Here is a 20,705-nt window from a genome sequence, read left to right as displayed (position 1 = left end):
AAGCAATTTAAGTGCAGTTGTAACCCAGCACATAGTATAAAACTGCTCTGAAAATCAAAGAACCAAGTAAATAAAAATACAGAACAGATCATGAAACACCTGTGAGACTGTCCCCTGTGCATGTAACTGGGAAATGCACAGCACGAATAGCCCAGGACGGCAACTGCATTAAACCAGGCTCACAAGCATGAATGAGGGCCTGAGTGACCAATTCTGGTTTGGCTTTGGGTACTCACTGATGGTTCCTTACTCGGCTGAGGGGGCACCACACTGCTCCTTTAGCAGCATCTCCATGATTCTAATTCCCTATAGAGAGAAGAAAGAAATATCAAAATTCCATATTTCACAAACAAGTGCTTTCATATTTATCACAATCCTTCCCTTCAAGGAATCCGGGTCATGGCCATATATTCATTTCAGAAAAGTAGACTCATAGTCACGTCACACATTTTTCTAATCTTCTGCTCATCAGTTTCACACACAGTATCTCCACATGTGCTCCGGACTACTCAGGGAGTAGGGAGTTTAGTATCTCCACTTCGAACGTAAGAAGACAGTTCAAGAGAAGCCCAGTAACTTCTTGAAAGTGGCGCAGCCATGGGGCACTGCCAGAGCTGGAATAACAGTGGCAATTGTCACTATTAACTGAACACTTACAAAGGTACGACATTCACAGCTCAGGTTTATGTGCATTATCCTGGGTAGCGGGTGCTGGGAGCACCGATGGCATCTGCTCCGGGACCCAGGCGTCCCTTCTGCTCTCTGCCAGCGCTGTCGGCTGCCCATGGCACAGAGCCACCCTCTCGGCCAAAGCAAGCTGCCTTACCTGAGGTCATGACCCCTCTCTGGGGCAGCCCACATCCAATGACTGGTGGATACAGGGGTCTGTCTAAAGACCTGGCCCCCTGCCCTCAATTTGGGACAACTCTGAGGGGCATCCCATCTCCAGCTCCCCATGGGATCAGCCGAGACCTGCATCACAACGTCATCACGGTTCAGCATCACCTGCGGCCTAATCCTGTTCTCCTCGCTCCCTCACAAGGTTGTCCCTGGGTGTGCTCTTCAGTAACCCTCTGCACCCAGATCTCCACCTCTCAGTGCGTCCTGACATCTGACCTACGACACCTCGTTTACTACACACGAAACCCTGAGTAAGTACTAATCTTACCCCCATCTTTCTGATGAGGCAATAGAAACTCAAAGAGGTTTAAGTGATTTGCCCCAAGTTATACAACTATTAAGTAATAAGGTGGGGAAAGAACACAGGCATTCTATTCTGCTTCAGGGGCCATCCCTTCACCTTCTCATGATGCTCATCCCATACTGTATATTTCAAGCTGTCTACCCACCTACCTTGGCCAGTCAAGTCAACCTAGAGGAAACAGGAACACAGATATTCCCTCTTTCTTCTCAGAAGACCAGAGGAGAAGCCACCAGATGGAAAGACAGCTTTATGATGTAACTATGAACCAGGGTCTTAAGGAGTCAAAGCTGGATCCAGGGGCATGGGACACACAGTTCTCAGGGACTGGAGAACAGTGTGGAGAGCATACTGATGATCAAAGCCAACTGAAAATACAGGTTACCAGGCCCCTTGCAGGAAGACTTGGATTTAATGGGACTTCAGTAACAAGAGCCCAGATGATTCTCATGATCAGGTGGGGCTGGGAAACACTGAGTGGCCTAGAAGACAAAGTAAGCGACTTCCTATTTGGGGTCATTGTGAGCTGCGGAGGGGAATACATCTCTAGAGAAGACGATAAAACAGATAGGGGTTGGCAAAGGAGGTTTACAGTTTTGAGAACATGAAACACCGAGTTTATCTTTGTAGTATCATTTATTTATTACTGTATTATTTATATGTATTACAACTGTAAATCTCCTCTTGTCCACCGCTATATTTTATATCAAAGTACACGTAACAAAATGCCAATGTTTTCTTAAAAATTTCAGAAGGTCCTTCAGGCTCTGGCTGGCTATCACCACAAATATCACCATTTTCTTGGAAGGAAGAAGCGTTCATTAAAAGATCTTGACACAGGGCAAGGACATGGAGTGGTGGCTGAACCAAAGCAGAAAACTGTAGGACCAGGGGCACTGCCGTCAGTCAGGAGACCTGGGTCACAGCTCTGCCCATCCTCCTGGGCCCTACGGGCCAGTCACCTGTCCCGAGAAGTAACTGAGACCTGAGAGCTCAGGGGACTGCAAGGCTCTGGACAGTGCTCTCCACACCCAGCTGCTCGTGGCAATTCCTAGGAACCCACAAAAGCAAATACTGAGGCCCAAGCCCATCCACACTGACTCAATCACAACTTCCAGTGCTGGGGCCTGGACTCTGTAGATTTATAACAAATCTCACGTGGTTCTGAGACACAACCAGAACATTTACTCAAATGTGTGAGGCAGCTTGCCATCACTTCCAAGATTCCTTCTAACTCTGCCAGTCTGGGAATTGGTGAACTAGTTCTCTTTAAACACGTCTGAACATTCAGTATATACAGCAATCTTGAACTTCAGGGCTATTCTCCTGTAAAGAATTGGGGTGGGGGGAGAGGGACAGGGGCTGCAACAGTCAGTGGAGTGAAAGTTAACCTAAGACTAGGATTGTTCTCATTTCTTCTCTCATTCATCCAACCACAGATCCAGCCAACAAATCTTTATTGTGCAGCTACAATGCGCACTGGTGATCAACAGTGAACAAGCAAGTCAAAGTCCCCTGCCCTCATTTAGCTAGCAGATTTCCTTCCCCAGACTCAATTTTTTTTTATTTCCAAAAACTCCCAGACAATAATGTCTTCCTTCTATTTTCAGGAAGATTAGAAACTGCCATGTTAATTCTGTTTCAAACTTTGTTTTGCGCACCAGGCACCTAAATCAAGACAGTATGTGTTTAAAACTAGAAAAGCACACTCCTTCCTTAGGAAGTAAGCTCTATGGACTCTCCCCATCCGTCTAAATTAGGAATCACCACTTACTGAGTTGAACACTAATTGACATAGTGAAGACTTTGAGGTTTGCCTGGGGAATTGTGTTTGCAATGTGACAGTTGATTTTTCTTCCCCTTTTCCCCCCTCTCCCATACCACTTTAGTCTTTTTAAGCAGAACAGTTGGAAATAGAAGGTGGATAATGGGGTCAGAGAGAGAGAGAGAGAGAGACCTATAAAGTGAAATTAGAAAGAAAAATAAGCCCTAGCAGGGAGGTCAAACTATTTAGTACCTCTGTTTAGGAAAGAAAGACCAAATCAAAGCCCAATCAATACAGTCCTTTCAAATAAAGTGCTAATACTTAAAACTCAACCCCCAGAATATCAGGCTTAAAGGGACTAAATTGACACCACTTATCACACAGTGAAGCCTAAAATGCAGAACATTAAGTAGATTCACCTTTACAGGTGTGGCTTAAAAGCTTTGGGGACTAACAAACCATAGACCAGCTTGATTTTATTATTTCTTTCCCTCGGAGAATTTTTTCCTCAGTTACAAGGCTATCGCTCTCTACTTGCCAAGAGACAGGTAAGTGGCCTCGTTCAGTCTTATTTCCCTAACACCAGGGCTGTGATGGCCAAGTGCATCCCCACAGAGGAGACCCAGTGTCTTCCAGATCCAGGACACTGCACACATTCCCACTACGAGGCTCTGATAGCTGATTCTTACGGAAAATGAAAAGCTTGTCTCAAGAGGAGGAGGAATAAGTTAGAACTAATGTGGACAAATCAAGACAGTATATTTATTTTATCATATTGATGCTTCCTTTAGAAGCTCTTATTTACCTAGGAGGCCCTAAAGAGAGTAATATTAGACTTTATGAAAATTACAACATTCTAAAACAGTTCTCAAAAGACACATCTATGAAGGCACTCTTAACAAAAAAGAAGTTTTCACTTAATTATCACAATGGTAAAAGATGGATGTTAGAGACCCCCAGTGGAAATAATGCTTTCCTATGGGTCACAGCTTAGGGGAAGGAGGGGCCCTTGTGTGTAAGGGACTGCACTGATGCTGAGCAACAGGCAGGCCTACAAAACATGAAGCCTCTACTCAAGGGGTCATTAGTCTCTTGTGAGGTAACAGAGAAATACAAAATAACTGACATGCAAGACAGCCTCTGAGCAGGGCTACCATGTTTAAAAGAAAATAGTTCAATGGGAGAAGAAAAGTAGAGACTTAATCTTGTGGGAAGAGGGGACTTGCAGGAGCCACTGGAACAGGAAGGATCTGAGTCAGACCCAAAGTCTGATTATGAGTGTGACATACAGAGATGAAGGGAAAGACCAAGCAGAGGGAGGCTTAAGAAAAGGTGGGGGCGGGGGGAGTGGACAACAGTGTGTGTGTACTTGAGCAACTGCCTTCCTGAAGGGTGAGAAGGGACTGGGGGCGATACATTTCCAACGTTTCCACTCTCCCCATTCTCCTCCCTACACACACACCCTTCCTCCCACCTTAGCTCTGCTCTTTCCTGGAGGAGTCAACAGCACTTAAAACACCCCAGTATTGCCACAGGTGGCACTGTGCTTATGCGGTGACACTGCTAGAGAGATTAGGGTTGAGTCCAAGGCTGTGCAACCTTGGGCATTTGGCTTAAATTCTCTCATCTTCGACTGCCTCATCTTTAAATGGAAATGATAATATGGGCTTGTCCTAAGAATTAGTTAAAATAATGTGTAATCTGGTTATCACAGTACCTAGTTTCTGATAAACACTGAGAAAATTAAGAATGGTTCTTCATCCGAATCTCTTTAATAATCATCAAATTCCATTACAAAGGGGCTTGTCTGTCTTATTCAAGTTGTATGCACTAGAAGAGCAATGCTGGTACATTGAAGGCACACAGTGAATGTCTACTGGATGAATGAACCTATCAGTCAGCCAATCAATCATCAGCTCACAGGCCTACCACATTAGATGATAAAGTGCTCAGACGCAGGGAACAGAAGTTACTTACATTTCAGTTCTTGCTTTCTAGTGCAGAATCCAGCACACAACAGGTGCTCAAAACTGATGGATTATAAAACTAATCAACTGATTGCTTTTGAATGCCAGGCTGATACATTGAAATTTGAGAATCATAGTGCATCTGCCCAGTAGTTAGCATTCTTGAAAGTGTGAATGAAAAGGTCAGAATACCAAGGGTTGCCATGGGAAATGAAAGAACAAAACAAGGAAAGAATAAAGAATGCAAGGGTGAAAAATAGAAAGGAGGGAATGGATGGTGGAAAACACTGACAATAAAGTGAGGCTTAAAATGGGTCCTGAAGACTCTGGGTTAGTCAGGAGGAGTTTAGAAAGTGTGATAATTTCAGGCACTGAAGTTTGCATGATAAAACCACTAATCTTTTAATAAAAAGATCTGAATCAAGTTTACTTTGAAGACCTTACTTCCCTTTTGATTTAAATTTTTAAAGATGGTTACATAAAACTTTCTTCAAATCATTTCATTTACATATGAATAAAAGGTAGAATATATCACCGCTCTGCTTCAACCCTCCAATAGTCTCTAGTGTTCTAATACTAAAATCCACACTCTTTATCATGGCTATAAGGCTCTGAAAGACCTGCCTCCAGCCTACCTCAACTGAAGCTCCCTCTATTCTCCACAGGCCTGCTTTTCCTTCATAGGACAAGCTCCCTCCCTCCCTTCCTTCCTTCCTCTCTCTCTCTCTCTCTCTCTCCCTCCTTCCCTCCCTCCCTTCCTTCCTTCCTCTCTCTCTCTCTCTCCCTCCCTCCCTTCCTCTCTCTCTATTTTGTTTGTTTCTTAACCCTCCTTTACTCTCTTCTACCCCCACCCACCTCATTTTCCCTCCAGTAATCACTAAAATATTGTTGTTTTTCTATGACTTAGTTCCTTTCTTTTTCACCCACTGTTCCCTTTGTTCCCAGCAGGAACATACCCAGATCTTCCAGTGGTCAGCTAGGAGGTGAGTTGAGGTCTGAATATTGCCAGGAGCTCTTATCTTTATTATTTGAAAGGACTGTATTGATTAGGCTTTGTAATTTGGTCTTTCCTTACCAAACAAAGGTACTAAATAATTTGTCCTCCTTAGTAGGGCTATTTTTTTAAATTTTATTTTATAGGTGTCTCTCTCTCTGCCCCCATTTTTCACCTTCTATTTCCAACTGTTCTGCTTAAAAAAGACTAAAGTGGTATGAGAGAGGGAAAAAAAAAAAGAGAAGAGAAATCAACTGTCATATTGCATATAATTGTTCATAGTATCTTCTTATAATCCTTTGCATTTCTGTGGGGTCTGCTGTTATTTCACCTCTTTCATTTCTGATTTTATTAATTTGGGTCCTCTCTCTCTTATGTTTCTTGGTGAATCTGGCTAAAGGATGATCAATTTTGTTTATCTTTTCAAAGAATGAGCTCTTGGTTTCATTGATCTTTGTACTGATTTTTTTAGTTTCTATGTCATTTATATCCACTCTGATCTTTATTATTTGCCAACAAATTTGACAACTTAGGAGAAATGGACAAATTCCTTGAATCATACAGTCTTCCAAAGCTCAACTGGGAAGAGTCAGAAAACCTGAACAGACCAATAACAATTAAGGAAATAAAAGAAATAATCAATAAACTCCCAGCAAACAAAAAACAAAAACCCTAGTACAGACAGATTCACAGGGGAGTTTTACCAATATTCAAAATAGAACTAACACCTATTCCCCTCAAACTGTTCCAAAAAAGTCAAGAGGAAGAAAGACACCCAAGCTTTTTGTTATGAAACCAGCATGATCCTAATCCCAAAACCAGATAAAGACACTACAAAAAAAGAAAATTACAGGCCAATATTTCTGATGGACATTGACACCAAAATCCTGAACAAAATTTAACAAATTGGAACCAGCAATATATTTTTAAAATTATACACCACAACCAAGTGGGATTTGTCCCAGGTGTGCAAGGCTGGTATAATATTTGCAAATCAATAAACGTGATGTACCACATAAACAAAATGAAAGGTAAAAGTCCTATGATCTTATCAATAGATGTTGAAAAGCATCTGAAAAAATCCAACATCCATTTCTGATGAAAATGCTCAGCAAAGTGGGAACAGATGGATCATATCTCAACATAATAAAGGCCACATTATGAAAAACCTAGAGACAACATTATACTCAATGGGCAAAAACTAAAAATGTTTCCCTTAAGAACAGGAACATGACAGGGATGTCAGCTTTTGCCACTCTTATTCAACATGGCACTGGAAGTCTTAGCGACAGAAACCAAACAAGAAGAAAAAATAAAAGGCACCCAAATTAGAAAGAAGGAAGTGAAACTGACATTATTCACAGATGACATGTTATTGTACATAAAAAATCCTAAAGACTCCACCAAAAAAGTACTAGATTAAATGAATTTAGCAAAGTAGCAGGATACAAAATCAACATCCAGAAATCATTAGCATTTTTATACAACAATAAACACAGAGAAATAAAAACTAAAAAGAAAAAAGAAAAAATCCCATTACCATTATATCAAAAAAATAAGATACCTAGGAATAAACTTAACCAAGGACATTAAAGACCTAGACTCAGAAAACTACAGGACATAGAAAAAAAAATGAAGGATGCTACAAATGAGTGTAAGCACATACCATGTTTATAGACTGGAAGAATTAACATCATTAAAATGTCCATATTACCCAAAGCAATCTATAGGTTCAATGCAATCCCTATTCAAATAACATTGGCATATTTCACAGATCTAGAACATATATTTCCAAAATTTATATGGAACCAAAAAAGACCCCAAATAGATGCAGCAAACTTGGGAAAGGAAAACAAAGTTGGAGGTATCACACTATCTGATATCAAACTGTATTACAAGGGTATAGTAATCAAATTAGCATGATGCTGGCAAGAAAAAATAAAAAGACATACAGATCAATATAGACATATAGAACAGAATACAAAGCCCAGAAATAAACCCATGCTTATACTGGCAATTTATATTTGACAGAGGAGGCAAGAACACAAAATGAGGTAAAGATAGTCTATTCAATAAATAGTATTTGGAAAACTTAACAGTATAGTATAGTACATGCAATAAATCTAAACTAGATCACCTTCTTACACTATATACAAGAATAATCTCAAAATGGATAGAAGACTTAAATGTAAGACTCAAAACCATAAAACTCCTAGAAAAAAAACATAGGCAGTAAATTCTCTGACATTTCTTTTATTAATATTTTTTCTGCTACAGCACCTTGGGCAGGGGAAACAAAGAGAACTAAACAGATGGGACTACATTAAACTCAGAAAGGATTTGCATAGCAAAAATAAAAAATAAAAACAAAACAAAACAAAAAAAACAAACAAAAAAAACTATTAACAAAACAAAAAGATAACCTACTGAATGGAAGAAGGTTTTCACCAACAATATATCCAATAAGGGGTTAGTGTCCAAAAATAGGACTGGAACTGATTAGACACTTCTCCAAAGAGGACATACAGATGGTCAAAAGACATGAAAAGATGATTGATGTCACCAATCATCAGAGAAATGCAAATTAAAACTAAAGTAAGTTATTCACCTCACACAAGTGTTGGCCAGGATGTGGAGGAAAGGAAACCCTTGTGCACTGTTGGTGGGGATGCAGACTGGTGCAGCCCCCATAAAACACTGTATGGATCATCTTTCAAACATTATATCAAACTACCTTACGATCCAGTAATTTCTCTTCTGGATATATATCCAAAGAAACCCCAAACACTAATTTGAAAGAATATATGAACCCCTATATTCACTGCAGTGTTATTTACAATAGGCAAAATATGGAAGCAACCTAAGTTCCCATCAAGAGACAAGTGGATTAAAAAAAACCCTATAGTACATAAATACAATTTATAGGAAATAAAACAGATTGAAATCTTATGATAGACCTAGAGGCTATTATGCTCAGTGAAATAAGTCAGAGAAGGAAATACCATATGATTTCATTTATATGCAGAATCTAAAAAATAAAATAAACAAACAAAATTGAAACAGACTCATAGATACATAAAATAGACTCATTGTTGCCAGAGAAAAGGAGGGTTGAATGACTGGATGAAAAAGGTGAAATGATTAAGAAGTACAAACTGGTAGCTACAAATAGTCACGGGGATGTAAAGTACAGTAAAGGGAGTATAGTCAATGATATTGTAAAAACTATGTATGATGCCGGGTGTACAGGAAACTTCAGGGGGAGCATGATGTGAAGTGTATGATTGACCACCGTGCTGTACACCTGAAACTAATACAAAATAATATTGAATGTAAAGTGTAATAAAAATAAAGACATTTAGTTTTAAAAAAATAATATAAATATGTACTACTGGAGTTTTTCTTTTTCAGATATGATGCCCTTTATGAAGTCATATAACTCTTTTGCATTTTGGAGGAGAAAAAAACTGAAGCATTGGCCTCTGACACATCGAGCTCTGAATCCTAGTCCATCCCATTACTTGACATTTCTGAGCCTTTCCCCAGGGAGACAGTATAGATGATATTCTACTGGGATTGGTGCAGTAAGTCACAGCACCAAACACATCCTGGGTATTTAGAAATAGTACCTATTATGATAATGGCTCATTCATTCGACACTATTAAAGAGTCTTGTAAGAACACCAAGCACAGTTTAATGCACAGAGCACACAGCCAACTTCATGGAATCCTAGTCTCCATGGAGACTTTAGTCTCTTAAATGGTTGGTCTTCAGGTTGAGTGGAGCTTGGAGGGAATGAACACGAGTTAGTTTCAAGATCATGAGTTACCCCCAAACTTCATGTTTTCTGACAAAATGTTCTAAAAAGATAATATAATCCCATGCTCTCTCCCCTGTAACTTCAAAATTAAGTGATTTTCTCCTGAATAGAGAAATCCTTAGGGCAGGAGAGGAACACACAGCTGTCAATGGAACAGCGTTACTATCTTGGCGTGGAGTGGTTGTTACTGTTGCTGTGTTTTCTAACCATCTTGCCTGTTTGTGATTCAGGTAATAATGTTATACCATTCTGACGTTCTGCTTTGGGAAACTGTGTACATAGATATTTTGAACAGCTGTACCATTTTTATAAGCAGACAGTTATCTCCCTACACCTGTTGGCTCGGTAGGGCAATAGAGCCAAAGCCGAAGTTTCCTCTCATGGAAACTTAGAACGCAGCTCAATTTGCTATGTGTTTTTCTTCCACAGAAGAAAGGTAAGAGTGCAAAGAGCTGGAAAGTCTCCGTCCCTGGCAAGGAAGAGAAGCAGGGGTGTACATGCACTATTTCCAAAAGGAAGCTTCACTCATCTCATTATAACTGATTGAAGTTGTATGAAATTTTATTTAGAAAAGATGTGTCTTAAATTACTGCATAAGTATGGGACTAGATATTACATGTATATACATTCAGAGTCAATTAAACTTTTAAGTACACAAAGGAAGGGTTGATACTTCAAGTCACTCTAGTGTTGATTTTAATAAATAAAACCATATAACTTTTCTTTCTTTTATGTAAATTCAAATTTATATATGTATTAACATTTTGAAATAAAAAATTACTAAAATTACTAAACAAAGAATATAGATATCAAATGGTTCTCCCCTGAAATATTCCCCCCTGAACATTGTTCTATTCTATAATTTTTTAAAAAACGTATTTACTTATTTATTTTTGTTAATCCTCACCTGAGGATAATTTTTCCATTGATTTTCTTTTAGAAAGAGTGGAAGGGAGAAAGGAGGGAAGTAGAGAGAGATCAGTGTGAAAGAGACAAATTGATTGGTTGTCTCCTGCCAGTGCCCTAAACTGGGATGGGGTTCGAAACTGCAAACCAGGTACCTGCCTTTGACCCGGAATGGAATCCGAGACCATTTGGTGCCTGGTCTGACGCTCTAACCAGTGGGCCACATTGGCCAGAGCTGCTTTTACTTTTTAACTATCTTTTTGCCTTTATGACTTTTCCAGGATCATATTCTAACAATAAGCATACATAATCTTTAAAATGAGAAAAATATTTTGAAATAAATAAAATAATATATATGCACAACATATTTTTTCCCCAAATTATTTTAATTTCATATGAATATTTTCCACAAAAAAAAATGTGAAACTTCAAAGCTCAGAAACAAGCTGACAATCATCTGACCTGGTTTCCCAAGCTTCAGATATTTGTTCATCAACTTAAAGCTTTTTTGCCAAAATCTGTATATGGCCTCGGCCAGTGACTCAGAGGTTAGAGCATTGACATGTGGTCCAGAGAGACCTGGGTTTGGTTCCTGCTAAGGGCACGTACCTCGGTTGCAGTTTGTCCCCGGCCCTAGTTGGGTCATGCGGGTGGCAGCCACTTAATGTGTCCCTTTCATGTCGCTGTTTCTCTCTCTCTCTCTCTCTCTCCTCTCTCTTCCTCCCACTCTATCTGAACAAAAAATAAAAAAATGTCCTCAGGTGAAGATAAAAAAAGAAAAAAATCTGCTCATGAACTTCCTCAAATATATTTTAAATCTTATCAGTTTTTACTTCAAAAGATTAATTGAAAATGAACTAGTATATCCCAATCCTACCTGGACAATGATCATAATTTGCCATTAAAAAAAGGAAAGCATTATATACATATATGTATATATAACTTATATATATATATTATGCTTTATATATATACATATATATAAAAATATACATATGTATAATATGTATAAATATAAATATATATCAAAATATATATATAATTAAGAAAATAATATTAAATTCCAGCCAAATAACATTTCTTGTTCAAAGGTCCTGATCCTGAGGTTTGTTCGCTTTTCATTTAAAAAGGAAGGTCAGTGGGATCTGGAGGGATTAAAGATAACTGAGCACCAGTGAAGAATTTCTCTTTGTAATGGTTAGAACGCCCCTGCTACTGACAACCAGGTCTATTACTGTGTCCCCCATGTTTGGGGAGCATCAACCAGCTGGAGCACTGAGTACCAGTGCTCCCTGGAACATCTCCAGAATGGCAGAATGCACAATGTTCTTCATGATGCTTACAGTGATTACCGAGGTGAGCATACATCCCAGTAAAATCCCAGTCCAACTTCATACCGTTGTCCCAGCATAACCATTAATCACATTCCTTTTGACAGTGCAGTGTGTCCTGATGTGGGACAGTTCACTATGTAGTCACCAGGCTGATCACCCACCCGTCCATCATTATCCGAGCACCTACTCTGGACCCGGCTCTGTGGTGATGACCTGAAATACAAAGGTGAGTAGGATAGTTCCCAGCCCCCAAAGAACTCAGGAATGAAGATCAGAGCATGGAGAAGGGAACCACTTTATGACAACAAAAGTGGTGAGAGTCACACCAGGCCTGTGCCATATGCTGTTGGGATCACAGGGAAGGAGGGCAGGTGATCAAGGGAGCACCGCAGGTGCCTCAGCGAAAAGGGCAACACGATCCGCTGATCAGTGACTGAGAACAATGAATCAGCTCCAGAGGCAGGTAGGTCTTTCCCTCTTAAAACACTGTATGAATTTGAGTTTCCAGGTGTTCAGGGAACTGTGTGGTAAGGATTAAATTGGGAAAACACAAAGAGTTTCCAACGCATATTTCCTCAGGGGCTATAAGAAAACCTGCTGCCTAGTGAATCTTGTTACATGTAGAGGCAGGTAAAATGTTTGCAGAGGAAGAATCTTCTCCACAAATTACTAGTATTAAAACATAAATCAGATCCTATTACTCCTTGCTTTAAACCCTTCATGGGTTGATCACTGATCTCAGAATAAAATCCACACTCGAAGCTTCCCATGGCCCAGGATGGAGACAGCCTGCTCCGCCCACTGCTGTGCCCTGGTGTCACCCACGTCTTACTGTTGGAGTTCCCATCAAAGAGCCCAAGGACTGCACACTACATGCTTCTCAGCCCACAGGTGCACAGCCCCAGTTTTCTGCAGGGATGGAAAACAGAGTATCCAATCAATACATCTTTTCGGATCATCAAGTTTATTACAGAGTTTGAGAGAATAAAACACTTTAATAAGATGCCCCACAGATATGGGAGCAAAGGAGAGCAGGGGAGGGAGAAGGGCCCCCGGAAAAACAGTCCAGTCTCCGAAGTTTCACTTAGGCAGGGGCCCAGGGGTTAACTCACAGGAAAGACAGCTTCTCCTCTTGGCCTCCAGGGGGCTCCAGGCCGTCCTCCAACTCGGCACAAGCCTCTGACAATGTTGGAGATGGTTAAACTCCGAACACACTTCTGACTACTGTGTAGATGCTGGAACTCCGCACACGCTTCTGACGACCGTGGAGATGCTGGATACCCTCCTACTGTCAATCCCAAGAAGAAAATTCCTCTCCGGTCTGCACAACTCTTGTCCGCTGAATCAAGTCTTCCCATGTTGCACAACAGCGTGTTTCTTTTTTTTTATCATCCTCACCCAAGGACATTTTTCCATTTTTTGTTCAGGTAGAGTAGGAGGGAGAGAGAGGAACAGAGAGAGAGAGAAACATTGACGTGAAAGGGACACATCGAGTGGCTGCCACCCGCACAACCAACCAGAGCCGGGGACAAACTGCAACCGAGGTACGTGCCCTTAGCGGGAACCGAACCCGGGTCTCTCCAGACCGCAGGCCGATGCTCTAACCGCTAAGCCAAACTGGCCAGGGCAACAGCGTGTTTCTTGCACCGCTCTCTCCTCTGGAGCATCGTCTGACCATGTGGTTGGTCTCCCTAGACCCTGGCATCTTCAGGGTTGACCTCCTCAGCATCTTTGGACTATGGCCCCGCCTAGGCCATCCACAACTTGAAAACTTATGCCGGCTTGATTTTATTTCTTTTGAGATGGTTCTTCGTGGATGGCCTAAGGCAGGAGCATTTACAAAAAAACTGGACGACCCTCCTAGCCAACCCCTGCCAGCTCGAGCTGTGGCCAGGGGAAGAGGCTGGGACCTCAAGGTGCCCAGCTCGGAGGGCCTTTTCATGGGTTGCTCCATCAGCTCCACTGCTTCCGGTGGGGCAGCTGCTGCTGTGGGAGGTGTGCGCGTCCCCAGGGCCATGCTGGAAGGCTGGGCGGGGAGTGGCAGTTGTGGACTCTGCGCCAAGTTGGGGAGAGGTGGTCTTCTTTGCTTCGCCACTGGGTGGGAGAGTGGGCAGCTTTACTTCCGGGCTTGCTGGGTGACGGGCAGGGTCTTGATAATTTTGGTCTGATGATGGATGAATCTCTTCACATGAGGAAGCATTGCAGTTGGGGTGAGGGGAGGGGCAGGGTCTCACCCTGATTTTGCGGCCTTTCATTTTGGCCTTGGTTGAATCTAGTATCCTGTATGTTCCCATAATGTTATTAAATTTTCTTTTTGTGACAGAGTGTTCGATGTCCTTTGGGTCAAAGCCGAGGTTTTTCATAGTGTCTGTTACCTGGGGGTCCAGGTCACCCCAGGGTGGCTCGATGTATGGCCTCAGTTGTTCCTTCTCACCCATGTTGACCCACGGGTCCTGCATGATCTCGTCCATCGTTGGTCTTTTACTGGGGTCAACAGTCATTAATTTTCTCAACAGTACATGACATTCCGGAGACACAAAGTATGTTACAAAGAAGTCCCCACTCGCAATTTGTTTCTTTATTTCTCCAAAGGTTCTTCCCACAAATGGCAGCCCCCTGGTCAGCATCCTGTATAGAGTTACCCCCAGGCTCCAAACATCGACCTTAGGGCCATAATAGGGTTGGAGCTGCACGACCTCTGGCGCCATATAGGCAATGGAGCCGCAGAAGGTGGTCAGGTTTTCTTCTGTAAATTCTGCACACAGCCCGAAGTCTGCTAACCTGATGTTTAGGTCATCATCCAAGAGGAGATTTTCGGGTTTTATGTCCCTGTGCACGATGCACCTCTGGTGGCAGTACTGGACCGCAGATGTCAATTGCCGGAATATGGGTCGGGCTTCTTCCTCCGTCATGCGGCCATTGTCCTTCAGGTAATCATATAAGTTACCTCCGTTGCTGTACTGCATGAAGACATATAGTTCGTTCTCTGTGGCAATCACTTCGAATAGTTGTGTTATATTCGGGTGATTTAAGCTCTTGAGACTACGAACTTCTCTTGACTCTTCAGAGGAGCCCTGCCTTGCAAACACCTTTACGGCAACCTCTGTTCCTGTTGGTACGTGACGGGCCAACCTCACTGGGGCATGGGCACCCCGGCCAATGGTGCCCTGGAGGACATAGTCACCAACACGGTGCTCCTTGTTGTCAGAGAGAGCCGCAAAGTTATCACACATGGTGACTAAAATAAAAAACTAAAATAAAAGACAAAATAAAAATAACTAAAAAAAAAAGAAAGAAAGAAAAAGAACTCAAAAGAAAAAAAGAAAAAGAACTAAAAAGAAAGAAAAAGAAAAAAGAAACAAAACTAACTAGTAAGACAACAAAAAATAAAATAACAGAAAAAAAAAAGAAATTAAAAAAAAAAAAAGAACCTGAAAAAAACAAAACAAACAACCAAAACGCCAAAATCCAAAACGCAAGCTCACTAATCAAAGTCCAACGGGTTGCCAAAGGTCAGTTCACTAGTTCACGTCCAACAATTCACAATTCACCACAGATCCGCCCACTACTCCAACGCCACAACTCTCCACAGATCAGCTTCCCGAGCAAGGGCCTTATATAGGATGGTTTGCCATTCCCTCACAATGGTGCCTTATGATGTCAGAGCAAGACATGGACCAGCTCTGGCTGGGGGTAAACCACAGCGGTTTTCTCACTTTTGGTCTCATGGCCCTTTTACTCTGAAAAAATTAAAAGGAGCCACAAAGAGCTTTTTTCTTTTTGTCGAATATTAAAGATTGATATTTACTTTATTAGAAATGAAAATCTGCAAGATCAAAATAATAAAATAAAATATAAAAATGAAGCCTGACTTTTTCTCATGATCCAGGTCTCAGTTCAGATTTCACCTGCTTGGAGAGGGCTTCCCTGGTCCATCCCCTCCTACACCCTCACCCAGCTCATCACGTTTGTGGTCCTCATGGCACTGACCACGGAGCAGCTGATTCTTGATTACTGTCTGTCCTTCCCGTGAAAAGAGGAGCACAGTTGTAATGTTCCCTGTGTCTAGAGTGGCAACAAAACAAGTGTTCAAGAAATATTTGTTCACTGGATTAATAGAAGAGTTTGGTGGAACAAAAGAAAATATGGCCAACTATTTAATCAAACTGGTTTATTAAAAAATCTTAAAAAACTGTCATGTTCTAGCCTCACTCAGCTTCTGGGGCAGATACGATAGGCAAGAGGAGGGCTGAAGGCTGAGTGTCCAGGTATGTGGGTGCTTGCTGAGGCTGGGGAAAGGCCACCTGGTAGGAGCCTTGCCTTAACGATTAGAGATGAGTCCTCCCTCCAGTGGGACTTGCCACAGGAGGCAATGCATTTGGATCTGCAATGAGGCTGCAGGGTACTTTTACACTTTATTTTTATTTTATTAATTTTTATTTGTTTAGAGAAAGGAGAGAGAGAAACAGAAACACTGATTTGTTGTTCCACTTATTTATGCATTCATTGGTTGATTCTTGTATGTGCTCTGATTGGGACCTGAACCCACAACCTTGGTGTATTGGACTAATGGTCTAACCACCTGAGCTACCTGGTCAGGGCATATTTTCATACTTTAAAAATTACAGAAAAGACATCTCAGGTGACCCTGAATAGGCCATTCAGGTAAATTTCTGAGTTACTTAAATGAACCCTTGTCTGTGGAGAGAAGTGATGATGAGACTTGTTAATTTACATTTGTAAAAGACTTTGAAATCTCTGGATGAAAGAATTTCTGCGGAGGTACAAAGGATGAGGTAATATGTTGGGGCAAATTCTACCCTTTATGGAGGCAGAGAAGGAGCAGGCGGGATTGAGGACACTTAGGGGAGCCTCTGGCACACTATGTTTCAAACTAATTCTTGAAGAAAGTTTCCTACTTTCAGTACATCCATCGAGTGCTTTAATCACATGTACAAGTTATTATTGTAGTAATAATTTTCTTTTAACATTTCTCTCCTAAAGTCTCAGCTTTGTATGAAGGGAATCTTCAGGGGGATTTACCTGTGAGCTTTTCCCTCTAGGACACTTTAGTTTGTTACTTTGTACCTTACATCAGTGATACTCAGGTCTTAAGCATGACAGTCTCTGTCACAGAGCTGATTGGGACACAAACAGGGTCATTTCATCATTTCTAGACAGATGTTTACAAGTTACAGTCAGCGACTAGACAAAGCTCAGGAAGAATAAGAGAGAATTTCAACAAAAGCTGCCAGTCTGTGAGTTAATTTTATTCATTTATAAGAAGTGGTATTAATCGTTACTTAAGAAATAATACCTGGGGGGGAGGGATAGACCACAGAACTTAGATGCATACAGGTACAACCAATGGACTCAGACATTCATTTGGGGAAAGCAAGAGCAGGGTGGGCTGCGGAGGAGGGATCATTGGGGGGAAAAGGGGAGATATCTGTAATGCTTTCAATAATAAAAAAATTTAAAAATAATACCAATAGAATAGATCATTTTCTTAACATAACATAATGGTCTCTTTCAGCAAAATAAATACAGACTCAAAGATAAGACATTTAATGTAAAACTGTCAAAGCAAAAACAAAGCTTAAAAAGAAGAAAAGAAAACGACAATCATCTTTTTCAGTAAGCTACATCAACTATATGCTTGTGGTTGTGCCCAAATGAGCATATAACTTTTTTAAACAATTTTTTTCTTGACCTTGAACTTTGCTTAGTTTGGGAGGGAGGTGAGCAATAAATAACTTTATTACTTGCTCTCAAGGGTAAGAGGATTTTGTGCTTTACGGTGCCTGGCTCTTCCTGAAAGAGGACTGAACTCCTTGACCCTCTCAATGGATCTAGACAAGTCCCAGGAACTGCTCCTTCAGATCGTGATGTTCTTTCTCTGTTTATCATATCTCCTTGGGATTTTCTTTAACTGATTTACCTTTTAAATCTCTTTTTCCTTGGGAGATAGTGGGGCCCCTTCCTGCTGCCAGTGAGCACACACCAGCTCATTCCTGGGTGCTTCCTAGACCACAGCCAAGACCCTGGTTAGATGAACACTGCGCATGGAGCCACAGGAGAGGTTGGCCAGATCCAGCCTTAGGATCAGGCTTTCTTCCTGTCTGCTCAGACATGAGCTGTGTCAATGGAGTGGGACCAATCTACTCACTGGCCACCGATGCCCTAGCTCATATTTCCCTTTTTTATCTCCAAGTTTTCTCGGCTTTTGAACTAGTTATCTTAAGAGATGCCAATCACTTCACGCTGGCTGGCAAGATGGAATGCAAAGTCCCTAGGAACTGATTTGTAAACTTCTGTCCCCCTGATTCATCACCTTGACAATATAGTATTGAACATTAAAACATAACATAACACTGTTGAACCACTAAACTACTCTGAGCAAGGCATCCCAAACAGAGACTAAGGTGCTACAAAAAGAGTTTGGCATTTCAAATTAAGTGGCTTTTGGTTTTCTCTAGCTTTCGACAGGACACCTTTGTGTTCTGTTTAATTGGAAAGAGCCCCAGGGTCTTAACTTGAAAGAAAGCAACTCAGGGTCCAATCACCACCACCTACTCTGCAAATATCAAATATTTATTAGGCAACCACTGAGTGCAAAGCATGTTACACGATACATGCTAAGAAAACACATCTTTCTCTTCAAGGGAAGGCACACTTTAAAGGATGAATTCAAGTAAATAGAAATACTCATTTTTTTAGTCACTTAGATAAGCACAATTCAAATGGACAGTCTTTGGGTATATAGGGGGGTGGGGTGTTACAAGGTCTACAAGTGGGCACATCTTTGCATCCAGCTACTTGTTCTGTAAATTCTCTCAAGAGTCTCCTATCTTTAAAAATGGCATTGAGCCCTGGCATTGAGCCCTGATTTGGCTCAGCAGTTGGAGCATCAGCCCTCAGACCTAAGGGTCAAGGGTTTGATTTCTTTTCAAAGGCACATACCTTGGTGGCCAGTTTGATCCCCAGCCCGGGTTGGGGTAGTGTGGGAGGTAACTAATTAATGTGTCTCTTTCATATCAATGTTTCTCTTTCTCCCTCTCTCTCTCCCTCCCTCCCTTCTACACTATCTAAAAATCAATGGAAAAATTTCCTCAGGTGAGGATTAACAACAACAACAAATAAAATGGCATCAAAATCCTGCAGGGACTGTGGAAAGGAGAAAGGATGCACCTTGTTCAGTGGAGCATCTCAGTTTACACTGACCAGGCAGCACCGATGTTCATGTCTAACCTGCTAACCCGCTGACTGTTCTCACGGTGACGTGGTTAGTGCCTTTCTCTATGGCTCAGGACTTGCAGAAAGGAGGGAGGTTTGGGGCAGATAGACCTGGATTTGAGTCCAGCTTCATCACTCTCTCTGCAGGTAAAGACTAAATCTTGCTTCCATTTCCTTTTCTCTAAAAGGGATATAACAACACTGACTTTATGTCGTTGTGCAGGGGAAATGAAATCAAGTGTAAAAATTCTGTATCTGTAGAAAACCTGGAAGGAGTAAGAATTCAAGCAACATACGTAATTTCCCTATTTCCCTCCCCACCCTGCTTGAATTAAGGTGCGTGTCTCAGTGAAAGATGGACACCAGGACTTGTACCAGTTGTGATCTCTTTCTCCTATGAATGTGCATATTACACTTAAAGTTTCTTTCAGTTTCATGGTAACTGTATATAATCATGTACTGTCTCTTGTGTTATTTAATGCTTTAATCACACAACACAATGGTTATACATTTAACTACACTAGGGATTGTCTCCCCAGCTGAATGAAAGGTCCCTGAGCACAAGACTTCTTAGAACCTTTCATACTTGCATTTGTAGGGTATATTTAAAGTGATCAATATACATTTTTCTCTTTTTGTATTTGTCAAATTCTCAACCAAGGACATATGTTTCTCTATTTATCTTCAGATAGAGTGAGTGAGGGAGAGAGAGGGAAGGAGAGAGAGAAACATCAATGTGAGAGGGACACATCGACTGGTTGCCTCCCACATGACCCCGACCAGGGCTGGGGATGAACCACAACCGAGGTACTTGCCCTTGACCAGAATCAAACCCACGACTCATTGGTCCATGGGCCAATGCTCTAACTGCTGAGCCAAACCGGCCAGGGCAATATATATTTTTCTAATGACTAACTTGAATAACATGGTAAATACCTGTAATCAAACCATGACACCGATCTTACTCATTTGCTAGCTTTGAAGCCAGGCACTGCGGTGTGTCGATACTTACTGAAGGTCCAGCATGTGCAGGACACTGTCTATGCAGCAGGTCTCCTAGTCTCACTGGCCACTATGTCAGGATCTTACTCAGTTTAGCTTTCCTAGATGTAGCATTGTGTCCTCTTGTACATAAAAATATTCTACACACATTTGATGCATAAAAAAATAAACAGTACCTCTGGCCAGTTTCGCACAGTGGTCAGAACATCGGCACATGAAGCAGTGAGTGGTGAACTTGATTCCGGTCAAGGGCATGTACCTCAGTTGCGGTTCGTCCCCAGCCCTTACTGGGGTCATGTGGGAGGCAACCAGTCGATGTACCCCTCTCACATCAATGTTTCTTTCTCTCTCTCCCTCTCTCTCTCTCTTCTCTCTCTCTCCCTCCCTATCTGAATAAAAACAGAAAAATATCCTTGAGTGAGGAATAAAAAAAAAAAAGAAAAAACAGTATAAATGATAAATGTTGGTGAAACTGAAAC

General features: G+C 41.4%; 1 protein-coding gene across 1 annotated transcript in view; it reads right to left on the bottom strand.

Moving 5' to 3' along the window:
- Positions 1-236: 236 nt before the first annotated feature.
- PRELID2 (PRELI domain containing 2) overlaps positions 237-20,705 on the bottom strand; it is a 101,976-nt gene continuing 81,507 nt past the window's right edge. The window contains exon 6 of the mRNA XM_036241537.1: positions 237-306. Coding sequence (XP_036097430.1) covers positions 247-306 — 60 coding nt within the window. The 3' untranslated portion in view covers positions 237-246. The remainder of the gene's footprint in view (positions 307-20,705) is intronic.

This window comes from Molossus molossus, unplaced genomic scaffold (assembly GCF_014108415.1).
Source record: "Molossus molossus isolate mMolMol1 unplaced genomic scaffold, mMolMol1.p scaffold_m16_p_4, whole genome shotgun sequence".
Lineage (NCBI taxonomy): Eukaryota > Metazoa > Chordata > Mammalia > Chiroptera > Molossidae > Molossus > Molossus molossus.
The sequence above is the reverse complement of the archived record's forward strand: the minus strand, read 5'-3'. Positions and strand labels throughout refer to the sequence as shown.